The 18291-nt window shown below is 41.7% G+C and overlaps 1 protein-coding gene and 1 long non-coding RNA gene across 5 annotated transcripts in view; both read right to left on the bottom strand.

Annotated features, from left to right (window-relative positions):
- Positions 1-1775, bottom strand: LOC114013101 (uncharacterized). Its single transcript, XR_003555957.2, has 2 exons — positions 431-1775; positions 1-312 (listed from the first exon to the last, which is right to left on the bottom strand). It is a non-coding gene; the product is annotated as an uncharacterized LOC114013101 (long non-coding RNA).
- An 899-nt stretch (positions 1776-2674) lies between these two features.
- The window catches only part of TBC1D24 (TBC1 domain family member 24), a 30351-nt gene continuing 14734 nt past the window's right edge, over positions 2675-18291 (bottom strand). For 3 of the 4 annotated variants that reach the window (XM_055804664.1, XM_055804663.1, XM_055804666.1), the window contains 6 exons: positions 16459-16476; positions 11817-11975; positions 10832-10895; positions 8617-8712; positions 7946-8180; positions 2675-7108 (listed from right to left, as the gene is read on the bottom strand). In XM_055804664.1, the coding sequence (XP_055660639.1) occupies positions 6954-7108; positions 7946-8180; positions 8617-8712; positions 10832-10895; positions 11817-11975; positions 16459-16476 (727 nt within the window). In that variant the 3' untranslated portion in view covers positions 2675-6953. The remainder of the gene's footprint in view (positions 7109-7945; positions 8181-8616; positions 8713-10831; positions 10896-11816; positions 11976-16458; positions 16477-18291) is intronic. The other variant, XM_055804667.1, reaches the window with a different exon arrangement.

Genomic DNA, 18291 nt, shown 5'->3' with positions numbered 1-18291 from the left:
TGAGGGGAGAAGCAGAATTTAAGGAAGCAGAATTTCACAGCATGAGAAGGAACACTTGAAGAGAAATAAACTGTGCCCCAGCCACCGCAAGCGGGAGAGCACTGGCTGCAGCCAGCTGGCCCCGTGGGCTGGTGGAGCCAGCGCTGGCACTGCTCTCTGCAATGCTCACAGGTCAAAACCATGGACTCCCAGTTGTTTATGGCACGGAGGATCCAGCACCCTGCAGGCTGGGAGGACGAGGCACTGATCACTGGCTCACTGGACTTGCACTCTTCCCTCTGGGTTTCCAAAGCTGCCTCCTTCGCCTCGCAGCTGTGAGAGATCAGGAGGAGGACAAGTCCAGTCAGAAACCCTGCCAGTCAGCGGCAGCTGGAGGGCACAGCCCTTAACTTTGGAGGACAACTCACCCACGAAACGGGAGGTGACTCACCAAGCAAGCAATGCACTGAAGCTGTGTCAGCAGCTGGGAGATGTGTATCCTGGTTCAGCGACAGTCCTAGCGCCTGATCTACACTTGCACAAGAGAAGCCAGCACTCGGTTAGCAAAACAGGAGCTGAATGCTCTCAAGTACTGCCTAGCTAAAGTCTGGATCCAGTTCCACCGAGCAGCCGTTTGTGGATTTGAAAACGGTCAGAAGCAGCCACGACACCAGAGCATGGCCAAGGAACTGAGCCACAGCTCTCCCAGCTGCTCATGCAGCGACTCTGCAACCCGAAGTGGTGTTGGGGAGGTGATAGCAAGGCAGGTCTGGAAACACCCAACCGGGTGCTTTACAAGGCAGGAAAACCTTTAAGTTTGCCGCCAGAAGCAGTCTTGTGCCGTCAGCTGGTTACAAAACATCTCCCAAGGAAGCAGGTATCTGTGTCACCTTTACAGAAAACACGGTGCATAGAAAATCCAGGAAAAAAGGCACAATTAGCAAGCATCATGCTCTTCTCATACCACAGCACCATGGCAAGACAGAGGACAGCCTTCCTTTTCAAGGACTTAAGACTCCTCCAGATTCATTATGAACTCCCAAGCCCGTGAGACATCGCCCATAACTTTCCCATCACCAAGCCCTCCAGGTATGATAAAGAAGCTCCCACTACTTGATGCAATCAGGCATACTACTTTCCTTTCAGGTCCTCAGTCACGTAGTTTAAAGTAGCTGTGAGGTTCAAAAGCAGCAGCCTGCATTACTCAGCTCCTCAAAATCCCTGTTACATTTTCCTACCACTGAGCACCTTCATTACTAAGTTTAAAGTCTTGAAAGGAATTGTAAAATTGTGATTTGTGGTATTTAATGCTAAGCTCACTTTTGGAAATCAAGTGAAAAAAGCCTATTCATATGCCTTTTCCCCACTCCCATCTCTTTTAAAAAAATAAGTACTCAGCCTGATAACATTTACGAAATTCTGAAACTTTTGGCTTGCAAGAATGGATTTACTTGTAATAATAAATATTATAATAGATAAATATATATTATAGGAAGAAGAGGCTGACACCCAGGCCAAGGGGAACCTCTAGTGGCCACAGGCTTTCTTTGCACAGCACCTCACGGCAGGCAGAGCTGGCAGGAAAATCATCTCTGCAGTTTCTGCAAGCTCAGCAATCCTGCCTTTCCACGTTGCAGCTTAGACCTCAGCTTTGCTCTTGGGAACACCCGTGTACAGCAGCATAGGAAGCCCCAGGGCTGTGCACAAGGTGTGTAGTTGGGGTTTGGGTTTTTTGGTGGGGTTTCTTTTTGTTGTTGTTTTTTTTCTTCTTTTTTTCTTTTTCTGCCTGCCAGGAGTTTCACTGAACCCCAAGAATTTAGTGGAATTTCACTGGAAACTCAATTATTTTTTTATTTTTTTTTTACCTTCACCGGTCATTGCATGCAGGGCGTTTCCAAAGGCATTTTGCTCCAAGTATCTTGATATCGTCCTCCAACTCTACCAAGAAGTTCCTGTTAGTTCCCACAAGTCTTAGATTTTCCAGGCATTGGCAAAGACTAGCCTTAAGTAACAGGAACATTTGTTTAAACCCGTGCTGCTAACTGGAAAGACTCTTTTCAACCACGGCAAAAGGCATCCACACTAGTATCAGGGACATGGGCAGACGTCCAGGTTCAAACTAAGACATCAAGAGGAACAAAAATACTACTTTTTAAAAAAGCAGCTCCCCAACCAAGCTGCCTACCTGCTGCCAACAGTCACGTTTGTGCTGGCACAAGTCAGGCACAGCCTCTAGCAAGAGCAGCACTGACTTACAGCGGCTGCAGGGCTCTAGCAGAGTCCAGGACAGCGCTGACATGCAGAGGATGCAATGGCACCGGTGGCCTGACCTACAGCTTCCAAGCGCTGGTGGCCAGAAGACACCTCTCAACTCCATTTTAAACCCAGGCTGGGCTGGGGCAAAACACACTCTAGACCCACCAAAAGGAAGAAGGCTCATTTCAGAGTTTGCCAATTGAAGTTTTGTTTTTGTTTTTTTTTTTTTTTTTTTTTTTTACAGTGAGTTTGGCAGCTGACGTTGGTGGAAGCCTTGGGAGATCTTCTCGCAGTCAGGAGCTGTGTAACCGCTCCACCGTAGCAAAGAGTTCACGTGAGCGAGCACGTTCCACAGTTTATTTCTCAGTTTCGGCATGCCATTTGCTATGAGGTCTACAGGAAGGGAAATAACCGAACAAAGGACAAAGTCAGTAGCCCCCACAGTCAAACAACTTTTAATATAATCATAAATCCTGCACAGTGACAAAAATACCATTGATATAGGGCAGTGATTCCAATGATAGGGTAAAAAACCCATTCAGCAGCACACTACCACTCATCTGAAGAAAAACAACACCCCAAATAATATGCACATTCAACTACGAATAGTCTGAAAGTCACAACAGAGAGCTGGCAGAAAGGCATCTCAACATTAACAGCCGGGTGCCCGAGCCACCCATCCATCCAACAACCGGACTCTGGGTGCTGGTTGCAGGAGCTGAGCGGTTCCAGTGCTGAGGCTGCAGGCGACCTCCTGGTCCCCACAGACCGTGGCACCAGCATCTCTACGACCACTGTATGGTCAGTGGGCAGAGGAGATCATTCCCCATCAAAAATGAGGACGGATTTCCAAGGACAAAGTACACAATTTCAATGCACACACACCAACAGCAGTTGATCGATCTGCAAGTGCCACCCCTCCACAGCTAAGCACGTATCTCTACTGGCATGAAATTTAACTCTTTAAAGAATAGTCCTGCCCGCCCCTCCAATTTATCTTCAGTTATCTCAACACAGAGGAAATAACAGTTTTCCCCTTCCCTTTGCTAACTGGCTTCTAATAATGGGAGGCCAATTAACATGCTTCATTAGAAAAGGAAGTGTGTCAAAGTGTATGATCCGTAGGAATGACAGTTTGGGTGCAGTGATGAAGTTTGTCCAGCCCGGCTGACAGCTGGAAATAGTTCCTGTGGCTTGGAAACAGCTGAAATGCCATTTACAATAAATTCAAGTTTCTGATGTCAGGAGTTTCTAGTCTTTTCTCCTTTCAGGAGAATATTACAAAGCAAAAATGTTCTTGCAGAACTGTGGTAGCTGATGCCCAGCCTTCAGCTCTCCAGCTCCGCTCCAAACAGCTCATCAAGCAACACTGGCACTCTCCACTCTTGCTGTCATTGCTGCCATCAGGCCTACAAACTACATCAACAGCTGTTCAGAGTTACAATGACCAAAGCACTTCACCACTGGGGTACTTCAGATAACTGATAACTTTCTGATAAGGCGCCCATTGCAGTCATTGTCTTAAAACCCAGTCTGTGGTCTCCACCTCAAGAGTTTTGCATGTAACAAACTGTTGGCTTAATTACATGAACTTTGATACACACTTGGTCAGCAACAACCATCAACTACACAGACACAAAAAATGCCTCTGCTACTGGAAAGAAAGCCAAGTCACAATGCTGCTCCTCTAAGGTGTCCCACAACCATAACAAGAATTACACGGGAGGATTTGTGCATGAAAAGGAACATTCATTTTTAGTGAACAAAAGGACTGGGTGAAGATGACACAGCATCGCGCAATTCCTCTTGCTAGATTATTGCAGCCTCTTGCTTATTCAGTCTGTTCAAATTTAAAACACACATACTAGTCCTGCAGGAAGCCTACCGCAGGGTAACGCTGCATCAAACTAAAACCATCCCTGTGACACGTGTGCCAAGGCTGACTTAGCCCTTTTAGCCCCTGCTGTGATTTGCAAACTCCAGTTGCTCTGGGCATTGTGTGTGCTCCAAGCACGCCCACACCAGTTACAAACGCACAGACAGCAGCCGTGAGACGCTGCCAGCCACCCAGCCCAACGCCTGGCTTTAAGAATGAAGATGCCTTTAGCCCCATGCCAGACTGGCTGGCCACCTAGATAAGCTACCAAAAAGGGGCCTTCTGTGGACCTTCTGTGTGTGTGTCAGCAGCTGTACTCCTGGTCTGTGATTTGACTTTTGAAAGACACTTGAGACTCAGATGCCTAAACCTCACTGATTCTTCAGTACTGCTCTTTGGATTCTCACACTAATACCCTACGATGATTTCTGAGCAACTATGAGTTATTTCTGATTTGAAACATCCAAATCCCTGGTGCACTAAGAACAGAGCAGGAAAAGGAACAGCGCCTCTTTGACATGGTATGGTACTCCGGTTTCGCTGACATAGCTGCATCCGGCACGGATGGGGAGCAAGAAAAATCACATCACCACTGCCAGCTGCAGGAAAGATTTCGCAGATAAAATCTGTTCATTTTGACTGTAATACTAAACTCCCACAAATCCTACCAACACACAGCTCAAGGGAATTTCTGAGAACTTAAGCTGAAAATTAATGCTATTGTGTTTTCGGTTTTTGTTTTATGGTTTGTTTTCCAAGGGCACCTCAGACAAGCTCAAAAGAGAGGAGATATGGACAAAACTGAAATCCCACCTACATGTAAGAGAACCTACTGAACTGGATACATTTTCTGAGTGATTTCTTTTGTCTGAGGAAGCTTGTGAGATACTAGCAAGTGCAAAGTGATACTGCTAGCTTTGGAAAAATAATAGGATGCAGCATCAGCCAGTATCTGTAAAAAGCCAGACAGGACTGTTCAAGTTCTTCCGCAACAAAATACATAAGTAAAACTGAATTATATCTCTCCTTCCAGTTCAATCAAGTTTACGGTAAACCTATGAAAAGATAGCTGGACAGAACTCACAGAGTGGGAAGTAGGAAAGAGAGGCCCAGTACTGACTCTCAAAATCTAACTGCAAATATAAAAGGTGCAAAAGACATCTTAAATTGTATATGCCGTCTAGTAATTCAAAAAGTTATTCTGACAATTTTAAAATGGCACCTTAAGAAGCAAATCACATTTTTGCCAAGTTTGTTTGTGTACTTTGCAAGAGGCAACATTTTACCAAGACACATGGTATCTTCCTTGATGGCAAGCTAAACAAGCCAACATTAAGACTCACCCGTGACCTTTGAATATTAACATGACCCTGTCCAGCCTAACTGAGATTTTATCAGTACAGATTTTTAATTTTTCCTTTTGATGTTCATCAAGCTTAAGTAGTAATAACATTTCTCCTGCTCTAAAGCAATTTTTTACATTGAACTGCTGAAAAACCCAGCAATTCCTCTTTTCCGTTCATTTTACCTGTTATAAGTCTTCCTAGTGAATTACCCACCAAAGCTTTGAGAGCATCCTGTCATATGCTCTGGACTATCCATTGATGTTTATGTATTTGTGCTTCATGTGGGAGAAGTTTTGCAACAGATACTACAAGTTTCAGATAATTGATAATTACCGATAATTAGATAACTAGGCAATTGCCTCCAGACAATACATGCCACAAGGCACGCTTGCAGAGAACTATACAAATTCTCAGGAATGAGCATCATTCAAACCTACTAGAACACTGCTGGAAAAAAAGCATTACCTTTTTCAGGATCTCATTGCTGGTAAGACTCATGATATGGAGAAACAGTGTCACCTAGAGTTCTCCTGGGAAACTCTTCCACTCCCAGAATAATACTACACAGATCTGCCTACCACCTCCCTTCATTTACTTGTGGGGAGAGCATTAAGCTTCTGTATCAACCATGTCTCATTTCCCAAACACGCAGGGATATGAGCACAGTTATTCTCAGATTTAAAGCTCCATTTCAGCTTCCAGGAAAGATGAAGAAAAGGAAGTTTCCGAGCGCTGCATATATGCTCTGGCTGCCTGAAACGTGAGCCTATTTCAAGTCATTATACTGATATGGAATAGGAATGTAAACAAAATTACGCCTTTGAGATATCGCTGTCCAGTCTGAATGCCTTTCTCAGAGGCAGAGTCCTCATGCAACTGGAATGTGTCAAGGGCTCAGGTACAAGGAGAAGGATAACTAGCAATCATGGTTCTTGTGTGAACTGAGGGCTTTCATAACTTATGGAACAGTACTGATTTGTCTGCACAATGTCTGCTTATAGTAGGGCAATGATTTTATTAACTACTGTTCTACATCAAATCTGAGGTCATTAATGTTCCCTGGGAGCAGACACTTGATATTACTGGCTCAAGCCAGATATCAGTGCCAGTGGCACACAGCTCTACCGTACACCTCAGCCAGCTCTGTGCCTCTGAGGGATTGCATCAAACTACAAAGCTATCCCGTGATATGGACTTGTATCCATTTAGGATGGTTTGAAATCATTACATTTTCATTTTTACCCTAATAACGGGACCTGAATCCAAATCTCTAGAGGTAAACAGCTAAGGAGTTAATCAGATACATTACTTCACCTTGACCTGTCTTAGATAAACTAAGAGTAAACAACTAAGCTCTGCATTCAAGTGTACTGCTTAGTAATTACTAAAAAACCACCGAGCCCAGCAGAAATTACGTTCTAACTTGGCTCCTGCATTCGAATTTTTGTTGGGAATCCTAAGACAATTGAAAAACTATTTGATTAATGATAGTCATGTCAACCATTCATGGTGTCCCTGAAGCCCCACACCTCCAAGACAGAGATTTGGAAGCTTTCAGAGCACAGTGGCTGATTATTGAAAGTATTGCAGTGGCTGGTTCTTCCGTGGTTCAGATCTGCATCGAGGTAAAGAGCCTGGCCATCACCACCTCCTGTGAAGAGACAAAGGCAAGTGTGAGGGTCTCTGCATTTCTTAGCACGGGAAACTGCTATACAAAAACCGCCCACAGGACGCAAGTGCTTTTCTCATGGGAACATCTGGAAGCCCTAAGTGATGTTTGTTTGCTGTCTTCAGTTGTAACAGAGCATGATCAAATGTACAGCTTTTAAATGACACTATCAGAACTGGATGATTTTTTAAAAAATTAAAAAAAAAACCCACAGTAATGCAGGGCAGTAAGAGCAAGAAGCCTGATTCAAATGCCTGCATTTAAGATTTATTTTTCAGTGCTGGACGATCTTGGGAGCTACAGCTACCAACTGCATATTTTCCCTCCAGTAAAGAATTCTGTTAGCAGTCAAAAATCAAAGCTGGCAGGAGAACAAGATCAAGAAGTAAGCACCCTGGCTTGGTCTTCTAAATCATTAAGAAACATGTCAAGAATTAAAAACATTTTGATTATCTGTGGGTTTATGTCAAGACTCAGAGAGCTTACAACCAGAGAATGCAGTGAAGTAAAACAGATTTAGAGAGAAAAGCCTCAGGGGAAAGTAAGTTCCTCTTCAAGAACTATTTCTCATCACGAATTAGGCAGTACGAAGGTACAGCTGTGCTTAAAGCTGTGAGTTACTACATTACTCTAAAATGCTTGATATGCAAGTTTTCCCACTGAAAATTTTTGTTGGGCAATAATATCAGGTTTTGTTCACTTTCACCTCTAACTGTAGTGATACTGAAATACACACATGGTAAATGTAGGTGACTGTCTTATCTGAGGCAGGCAGGAAGAGCTGGTAGGATATATGCTCAAATTCTCACACTGCCTTACCTATAATGATGCATTCACTGCTGCCAGCCATGAACATGGAGGCTGTTTTGGAAGGCAAGTTGAAGTGGCGAGCTGATAAGAAGGGAGAAAGGCGATCTGAGGGGTCCGATGGGACGCTGCCAGAAGAGAGGGTGCTGGAAGCTGGTGAGGCATGATTTTCCATCTCTGAACCAGCTGTGGCCAGTTCTGGATGTTTTATGATCACCCACTCATAGCGTTCCACTTCTGGCTGCAGCTGCATAGGGGCAGAGAAGAGCAAAGGTGGTTAGTGCACATGCACTACGCAGGCAGCTCTGCACAGCAAAGAACACTGAAACCCCTCAGACTCCACCTGCACGGTGAGTGGTAAAGATTGGATCAAACTGTCTTTTAGGCCAGATGTTATTTTCTTACTTTACACCTTTGCCTTTTGGGTATTTTTAGACTGAAGAAATGATGCAGTGTTTTCCAAGTTATCTTAATACATGTTTCAAGAAAATATTCTGTGCAAGGGAAGGAAAAGCATTACCATGAAACCAAAAAGTAAAATTTTCTCCACATTAGGAGTTCAGGAGAATTTATAAACTAGGAGGGTGTATAACCCAGCCTCTTCAAGTAGAGGGGAAGCAAGAGTGACAGCGGTACAGCAGTTCTGCCTTGCTACTGGGTAATGACAAGGAAATTTTACTCACCCTAAATACAAAGCACTCCCCAGTTCCAAAGAAACTCAGCTTGTTCCCTCCTCGCCTGCGCTCGCTCCAGTCAGTGGACAGATAAGCCCCGCAGACCTAGCACAAACAGCACCGTCAGGAGGCTTTCCGTTGTAGAAGAAAGTGTGTTAAACCAACAGACACCATCATTTCAGAGTCCAGAACTGAAGGTTTTGTATTAGATATTTGATTTTCAAAAATCTCTGTAGCAGTGGATTAAGGCAGCACAAATACTTAGGTCTAAACAGATTTAAACTGCTTTAATCCACTGGTGGGTACCCTTAAACCTCAAGAGTTTCATAAATTATTTCACATACGAGGCCTTAAAGGAGAAATGTTCCAACATAACCCCAGGTACCAAAACACAAATCACTCTGAATTTGTAAAGCCTGACTTCCACTTCCTCATTTTGGCATCCAAAGCAACAGTGTTGTCACAAGTCACAGTATGAGCAGTTCTGCCTGAATATTTTCTGGTCATAAACAGTAGCCTTGGTGGCTTTTTCCATTTCAGACTGTAGGTTAAAATTAGCTTAACTAAGCCAATGCTGAACTAGCTCAGGTATTTAAAGCAGCCTATTCAAACAGCATGGGGTTCACTAGTTTCCAATAAAGAAAAACATAGCCTTAGAGGGCTGAGCCTTTCTGTGGAGTCTTTTGTTTGCACTAGAAGAATTTCTCGCTACCAGCAATAAGCATCACTGCCAAGTGGATAGAGACCAAACAATGAAGTTCTAAGAATGGCATGAAAGCAACCCTGCTTTTCCCCCCCCCGCCCCAAACTATGGTTAAACAGATTGTTCTAAGGTATATTTGCCGTTTAGTTTCCACCAGTATTAAAAGCAGAGCTCCTAGGACAAAATTACTGAAGAGCAGGTTTTTTTGTATTTTTTTTTGTATGCATAAACAAAAAGATGCCCCAGAACTCAGTTTCATCTGATATGCCTGAAGTGCATGACAGACAGAAAACCAGAAGACAAATCTTTCTAAAATGTAAAGATGGACATATGAACAAAGAATGAATGTAATCCTTTGGAAAAAAAAAACACCAACAAAAAAACCCCACCAAAACCCACAACCACCAAACAAGAAACCCCGTATTTTTCTCCCGCTTTTTTGTTTCTACTATTTTTTTTTTGAGGGATAAGAAATGAACCATACTATACAAACCAGTATCACTTACAAAACTAGACTTTTGGCATGCTCCAGGACAAGAGGCAAAATAATAAACATTTTCCCTCTTCCCTTTTGATACCACAGGCATTCTATAAGCCACTGGCATGTCAGTGTAGGCCTGGGATGGCCAGAAACCATACACAGAACTATGAAATGGCATGGAGCGTTAGCATTAGGTAGATGCAAACAAGAGTAGAAATGGGCTTATTTCACGGACAGTCATCCTGCATGAACACAAGTAAAAATATAAGCCCACAGGCTGCACTAATAGCTTAACATTATATACAAAATATTGAAGTCATGCACAGTGGCACAGATAACCAACGCTCATTACCGAAAGCACCTGTATACTCTCCCTCAGAGGTTCTGGGAAACTTTGTTTTATGGTTTATGGTTTTTTTTCAACAAGAATGAGGTGAAGCTAATATTTCTATTTTCACATTATGTTGTCCTATATTGTCGCACAGAGTACACCAGAGAACAACCACTCATTAAATAAGGCACCTGTGTGCAATCCTCAGGTTCTCAGAGCTGCCTCTTTCACACACCCCCCACCCCAAAGACAGAGATGAAGCTAAAGCTTTTGTTTCCAGTATTATTCACACCTTTTAAATTATGCTACTTTCTCTCCTCATATCCTGGAGAAAATGAAAATAACTTCTATCAATCACTGAGTTTCTTAACACAATTCCCCAGCCTCTCCCTCTGATTCTGCAATTAAAAGAGTCTGTCCAAGAGCTTAATGAGATACTCTAGTCCATCATCCCACATTACTTACAAGAGAAAGAACTGCTGACCAAGACCTAGTTTACAAGATTTACCCAAGAATGCACAGTCCCACAATCAACAAACGGAACCATTTAAAGCATGCGTTGTTAAAAAACAGAAACAAAACCCCAAGCAATTTCAGGTCCCTTGCTTCTTCATTTTATTATAAGCAGTTATAATAAATATGTGTCGCCATACAGCATTACATAACTGCCTAAAACCTAATTTAATCAGTTGCCTTTCACCTCACTCACCTCTTTTGTTGTGGTCTTGATGAGGAGAAGAGTTGGTTCATGTCCCTCACTGTGAGAATAGAACCTGAAGTGCAAAGTACACAAAAATGAGCACTCAACTACCACCGACTGCAGTTCTCTTCCTCCTTAACTCAGGCACCATCCCTTCGTCCAACCATCCTTTTTGCATGGCAAAAGAGACATCTGAAGACTAAGCATATTCCTGTATATGTTTTCTATGGTCTTCGTAAATAACAGAATTGAGTGTCATCAAAATTATCCAGCAGTTCTTCTCAGTTCTCCATACAGTTTATGCCTCTGCAGAGCAACTACAAGACTACCTATCACAAAAGTGGTATTTTACAGCACTTTCAATCACGAACAAGGACTGATGGCTGTGTCTGAAGAGCTTTTGGTTTCACCAGAAAATAATTATGACACATTCTCTTTGCTTGCTTTTGCTTTTCCTCATGGCAAATGGGGCTGGGACAGCAGACCTCTCCCCACCACAGCACCTCAACTGCTGATGTCAAAGTCATTATTAGGAGCTATACAATTATAGTCTTCTGTGTCATGTGCAAGGAGAACTCCTATCCAGTTTACTTCACTTTAAAACTAACACAGTGTCATAGGTAGAGGAATCTCCAGTTTCCAGTTCCCTTATTCTTTGGATCAGTTTGGATGTGGTTACCTACCCAAGAGAGTCTGCACAGCAGCCACCGAGTTAAGCATTCGTATCCAGCGGGGAACGAAACAGTCTCAAACTAGCACATTCTGTGAAATGATGCAAGTTTGACTTTTCCATCTGGTCTTGGACAGTTTAGAAGGGCTTGCCATGCTCTGGCATATGAAGTATCCTGGTCAAATGCTGTAGCCAATACGAATTTGTCACATTTGCAAACCATTGCTAATAATATTCTTCTGATCAAGTTCGGACTAGCATGGTGTTTTTGTCAATCCAGCAAACAGTTCACCAGCTGCTCATTTTTGGGAAGGTGTTCCTTACCTGCTCAGACTACAGCCATGTTCCAAGGTGGTGAAAAGCAGGAGGGGCTGGCAAAGTGCAAATCGCTCTGGGATCCATGACCAGATATCTCGCATCTCTTTCACACTGACAATTTCAGACTTGAAGTTCTCAGCATGAACTGCCAAGTGCACATTCTGCCTGAGAAATACAATACAAAACACTGAGAAATAATAATTTAACAAAAAAACCCAAGCTTTGGATTACTGGACAGTAACATGCAAAGACAGCTGAACGCTAGAAGACCCTAGTGCATATGCCATTGTTCAAAGCTCCAGCCCATGGGATTAGAAGGCCATGATTTAGCGAATACAGTAAACTACTGCAGTTTAGTGTAATCCTCAAGAGGCAGTGATCTGGCCTTACTGAAATACCTGGAGCAATTCCTCTGTATGGCAGCTGTGGCCTTTATATACAGAGGACACAACAGTGAAGCCAGCTAGGATGACTGCGAGCTTAAATAGATCAAATCGTATTCACCGTCTGAGACAGCCTCACTGGTGCTAGTATTTAAGCACAGAGAACAGAATAGCTAAAGAAACAGCCAGGGTCTGAAAGGAAGAGGTAGTACTTTTTCTCCCTCTGAGGTCCCGCCTGTACCATGGAATTAGAGAATTCATAAACCCCTCAGAAATTTTAGAGGAATTGGTTATTACCGGGCTAAGCAATTTTAATCCAAGGCAAATATTTGAAGCTTTTAGAAAGTTTCACCTCTTGGAAACATGTCATCACCAATGACTTCCACTTCATTAAGAACCAAAAAAGTTCCTAGGTTCACTGTTACAGACAGAGCCTGAAAACATGAAGGAGTGCTAGACACCCCAGAAAGCAAAGCCCTCTGGCACAATTATTAGAATGGATTCATGGCTTTGAAACACTTGAGGGTAATCATCATCATCATCTTAACCAGCCTTCATTTCTCAGAATAAATAAGCACACAAACTCAGAGCCTGGGGATTAAACAAGTGTTATTGCATCCATGGCCAATGTTACAGACTTTAAAAATGCAAGGGTGACAGCCAAGTACTTGGTGGAAGGGACATAGGAACTTATGTAAGATACTAAATTACTGGGTAGCCATTAGTTAAATGAAGCTTTAGGCAGTTTGCTCTGCATGCAAGGGTTCAGTTGCAAGTATCTGCCAATTTCTGGTGGGGTTTCTTTTGTTGTTTTTTTGTTTTTTTTTTTTTTTTTTTTTTTTTTTTTTTTTTTTCCCTTACAGAATTCTTTCTTCTTAGTTTCATGGAACATAAAGAGAACCTTAATACTGCATATCTGCATGTATCTGAATAGCTTAGCTCACTCCCTAAAACACACAAACTACACATTTTTTTTATTATTTTTCTTGCTTGTAGTGCCAAGAAGTCAGTGGCATTTGCATGGTACTTTAGAACAGTGCTGACTTAGAGACATTGGGAAATGCTTACTGAAATTTACTGTAGCTGCCTTAGTGTCAGCATTTCTAATGAAGTGACTCCTTAGGTCACTGAAAAATAAAATAAATTACTGCTTCCTCTAGCAAAATGAACCAAATCACTACTTGTGTTACTACCCTGCATTATCTAACTAGCAAGGAACTTGTATGGACACCTATTTAAGCAAGCTGCAATTATTAATGATTTTTAAAACCTGCAGTACCACTGACTAGGACATTATTTGTGCTTTTAAACCAGCAAAGCAAGGCACAGGAGAGATCAACTGAAGCAAAGTATGAGCCAAGACTTGAACCCACATCTTCAGAACCTTACTTTAGGTCTCAGCCCTTCCAGTCCTGTCTGGTGCAGCTAGAGTGGTGGCACTACGGAACAGAGCTGAGAAAAAGCCTTGGTTTCAGTTCATCAGAAATCAGATTTTTCTCACGTTCAAGGAATTAAAAAATGTTCAGTGCAGTCAACTAGCTTATCACAGTGAATTTCTGGAGGAAAAGTAATGATGATAAACAGGCCGAGTTAGTAGCAAATACCAAAACAGTTTTAAACTTACTAAACCTCAAACAAGCAAGCCTCAATTATTTGTATGCTTGGTCTGTACATTTTTCACACCTACGTGACCTGTTTGGGCAACTAAACTGACATACTCGTTCCTAAAAGGCTCTCAGCCTTGGTGTACCTTTTCTTTTGCCTCTGTTCCTTCTCCTGGCTACTATGAACTGCTGACTTAAGGACTTTCCTACTCAGACCCCACTTAAAGCCTGCGTTCAGCAGTATTCATAGCAACACATCACTTTCAGTGCCTGTGCCTTCCTACAACTTTTCCATGTAGGCAGAACATCACCTTTAAAATCAGATCTTTCTGATTTACTCCAAAGCATTTACCATTGTATCGGCCATTTAAAAATATTCCAAGCACGCCACTCCTGCCCCTTGAGTATCACGACAAATCATTTCATATCTAATGTCATCATTCAGTTAGTAAAACCGAGACCGTAGCTTGACCAAAGGATTTGAAATAAAATGACCTGCTGTTTCCCAGTGCTAAATCACAGCTGCAGGTGCTTAAGACTGAAACCTGATGCTGTGTTGAGACCAGTGGGGATACACAGCCTGGCCTGCATCACACCAAACTGTGCTGCTCAACAAAAATACAAGCTTTTGGCTGGCCAGTGTGCGTGTTTCAGAAAATTGCAACTAGAGTTACAAGTATCTAACCTGTATGCATTTTCTCATCTTTGACGGTATTTCCCTAATGACACTGAAAATAATTTACTTCAGTTGGGTGGTTGCTTTTCAAAGTATTAAATGACTGCACACAGCACATAAATTGGCTAAGAAAAAGCCTCAGTGTTTTGGTTTATATTGGCTGATGAAAATTAAGTTTAGCATTCACCACAGTCTTTCAGGGTTATCCGGTAAAAATTCAGCAGTTTGAGAGAATGCTTTATTTGGACTGACATTGCATTAAAATCTACCACTAGAACCAAACAAATCCATTAAGATTTCACCCTGCATTAGCGTTTTCCTCAGTTCTTCATACTGGCTTATTGGGACTGACATGACGACTTTCTACTGATTGCTGATGTTGGAAAGACATGTTCAATTGTTACTATCCCAAAGGAAATTAGATTTAGAAAAGTAGCACTATTTAAATGTTTAACAAAGCGGCTTATTCGCGATATTCATAGGAATGTTGTTTTTTCAGCTGTATCATTGACACAATGTGCTTGAGAGACCTCAAAGCTCCTGAAGGTAAAGCCAACGCTGACGAACATGCAGCAGCAGCCGTGAGCAGATGCGCTCTGTACGTGTTTTCCAGGACAGCAAATACCACACTCCAAGGTATGACTCACTGAATTACATCTTCCTGCTCTGCTCTGGTTTTGGTCAAATCTTACAGGGTCTGCATTATGTTTAAAATCCATTGTAATTTCAGTTAGGGCATAAATGTATGGTAGAAGTGATACATTGTTTCTCAGTTGTAAATGGCAATATAAGCCGTATGTGGTATATAAGGCTGACACCTAATCCTGCATTGAGATCAGTGTCAACAGATACCCTGCGTTTACCCAAGTTTCCTCAAACCCAAACTACATGCTTCCTAGCAGAAACAAAAGCTTTCTACTGCTTTCAGAACACTGTAACTACAGTAAAATAATACATGGACACTGAACACTTGCCTGGCTGGAATTAACAGCCTGCTAATTTACTAGAGGTAAAATCCTCAACACACAGGATATGATATGAAACATGCTTTGGTAAGTCTCTTAAGGTGTTCTTTCAGACATGAAAACACAAGGAAATTAATTCCAATTTTGATTTTATAAATTAGTACAAATGTTAGTGCGCATCACTTACTAAAGTTAACTCAGGGCACCTGCAACAAGGCCAAGATTCTCAAAGGCATTAAACAGACACATCTGTGTTACTTAATACTCACAGGGCTGTCTTTCTCCTTTCCAAGTTCTCCGCTTATCAGGTATCACAATCCACTCGGTTTTGTTCTTTACGATTTGCTTTTCAGGCCAAGACTTGATGAATGACTTCATTAACCATTAATGCTATATGGCTGAGTAACTCTGACCTCCTCGACACAGGAAAAAGAGTCTTGTCTTCTTGCCTCTAAAAAAAGCCCTTCCTACTTAAAAATAAATATAATCTAGTATGAATAGACACAAGTCACTTTTAGGAGCATGCCAAATTGGGTTCAGTCCAACATCTTTCTGAATAACTACAGAAAGCTTCCAAAGAAGAAAGAAAGTTGAGTATGTCTCTCACATCTCTTGCAACAACATATACCAGGTTTGGATGTGGGACGATACCCAACAGTATTGTCATGTTACTTGAGGTTTTTAAAACAAAATAACACTTCGTCTTCCGGTGTAGAACAGACTTTTATCCCACCACTAACGTTACTCTTTTTCCATTCTGGAAAACACAGGCTTGTATCGCTGTATGGAAGTGCTACGTTGACCAGCTGGGTCTGTGATCCCTCATCTTAAAACCTTGCAGGTGCTTTGAACTAACTTTGCAAGAGTGTGTTCAGGAGATGTTACACAGCAATCCGATGCTGTAATTGCTGCCCTTCTTCTCCTGCCCCACCATTAGCAATAATGACAGCTTCAGAAAAAATAACAAGCCAAAGACAGAAGAAACGAGCAAAGTGCAAAGATTCAAGTGTTTTAGCCTACCTTTTGGGAGATGCAACACTGCAAACAGGAGGGGTGCAGTGGGTATGGAATTGACAGAAGGAGAACGTATAAGGAGAAAGACAAAAAAAGATAGAAGAGATCAGTGATTTCCTACATCCACAACAAAGTGAATAAAAGGAGCCTGGAGAGAAACAAAGTAAGGTTTGATTCAAATCACCAAGCACAAGAAAAACAAACAAAAAAAGTTAAAATATTTCCCATTTCTTTCCTTTTTTAATACTTTTTTTGCTACCTATTTGTAGTTATCCGATTGGAAAATAATTCATCATCTCTTTGCACAGGCCAAACACATCTGGACAGAGAACTCGCCCACATCCTATCGAGCAGTGGAGAAAAGCTCAGCTCTCCAGCACTTCCATCTGCCCACACTAGGATCCAAACCGCACCAAGTTCATGCAGTATCTTGCCAGGGGATACTGAGAAGTTTCAGTATGCACTTTTTCACTAGCAGCTCTGCCTGGTGAGGCACTAACTACTGGGATTATTTGGGTACGAATTCACCGTGTTTTGCTTTGAAGAAATCACTGTTCTGAGCAAGAATACCTCTACCACATTTAACACACCAGGAGCTTCTGAGGTTTCTGTGGCTGGTTGGGGTTTTTACTTGGTATTGTTCGGTTTTTTTGTTAATTTTTTTTAAAAAACCTATTATTTACTTAAAGCTGTCATTCTGTTGCTGAAGAATATACTCTTTCTGAGAAAGAGCATTACAACTCTCCTGAAGTTCAGTACAGAAAGAAAAAGGCACACATCAGAAGAGTTAATACTTCTGGTTGCAAGTCCCAGATACCATGGTCTGAACTCTACCTGATGTGACACTCCACTGGCTAAAGGCCTTGAAATATTTAAGACTGTACAGAGCAGCTTCTTCCAAGATATGAGCGAAATAAAGTGCAAACTAATTGTAAATCAAACTGTGATCTAAAAATAAACCATTGGAAAAGACTGGAGGCAACTTTACATGTATTTAGGCACACAAAAGAGGTTCTGCTAACATTTACATTATTTTATAGGCTGAAATCTGCTAGGTATATATTTCAATACCATGGAATGATACCTGTTTGCAACTACTGAAACTAACTCAGCAACAATTGGCCATAAGATGCCACCACATCAGTGGCTGGTACCTTTTGATTTTTGAAGATTTAGAGAAAATGAAAGACTGTCCCTCTAGAATACCACGCTTATTGACCCCAGTAGACTTCTAGAAGTCATCCTCCCTTCAGAGGTGAGGACAGCTGATAAAACTGTTCAACACAAGATTTGAAAAACATCTGGGAGAAGTTTTCTGCAGTCACAGAAGGCCTTAGGAGAAAACAGGACATATCTGCAACCCCGGCATTTACCTGCACGTACATTTGCACTTGGCAAGATGCTAATTTTGTTTAGAATATATTGCTGTCTTTTCTATATACATACATATATTTCTACATATACAGTCTTTCAGCGAAGCTTTTTATTGTGTCTTTTATTATCACATTAGAGCAGGATTTAATTTACTAGTTTCACAGCTGGTTTCTCCTCCTCTCATTTCTGAAAAGAAATTGTGATTATGCAATCATCTTTTGGATCAGTATCCTCACATTTCTCTTCCACAGTTCTTTCAAAATAATTACTTAAATTTATTTAAAAAAATATTTCTAATAGTACATGAACCTCTCACATAATAGGCCAACTCCTATCTATGGTTACTATACTCTTGGCTTTCATGAGGCTTGCAGTCAAACTAATTTCAAAAGTAACCTGCAAATAAGACTTATTCTTCCTCATTCTGTTCAAATAACTCCCCAGTTAAGCAAAATGTTCCCAACT

The sequence above is a fragment of the Falco peregrinus genome, chromosome 5 (genome assembly GCF_023634155.1).
Source record: "Falco peregrinus isolate bFalPer1 chromosome 5, bFalPer1.pri, whole genome shotgun sequence".
Lineage (NCBI taxonomy): Eukaryota > Metazoa > Chordata > Aves > Falconiformes > Falconidae > Falco > Falco peregrinus.
This window is presented reverse-complemented; position numbering and strand designations above follow the sequence as displayed.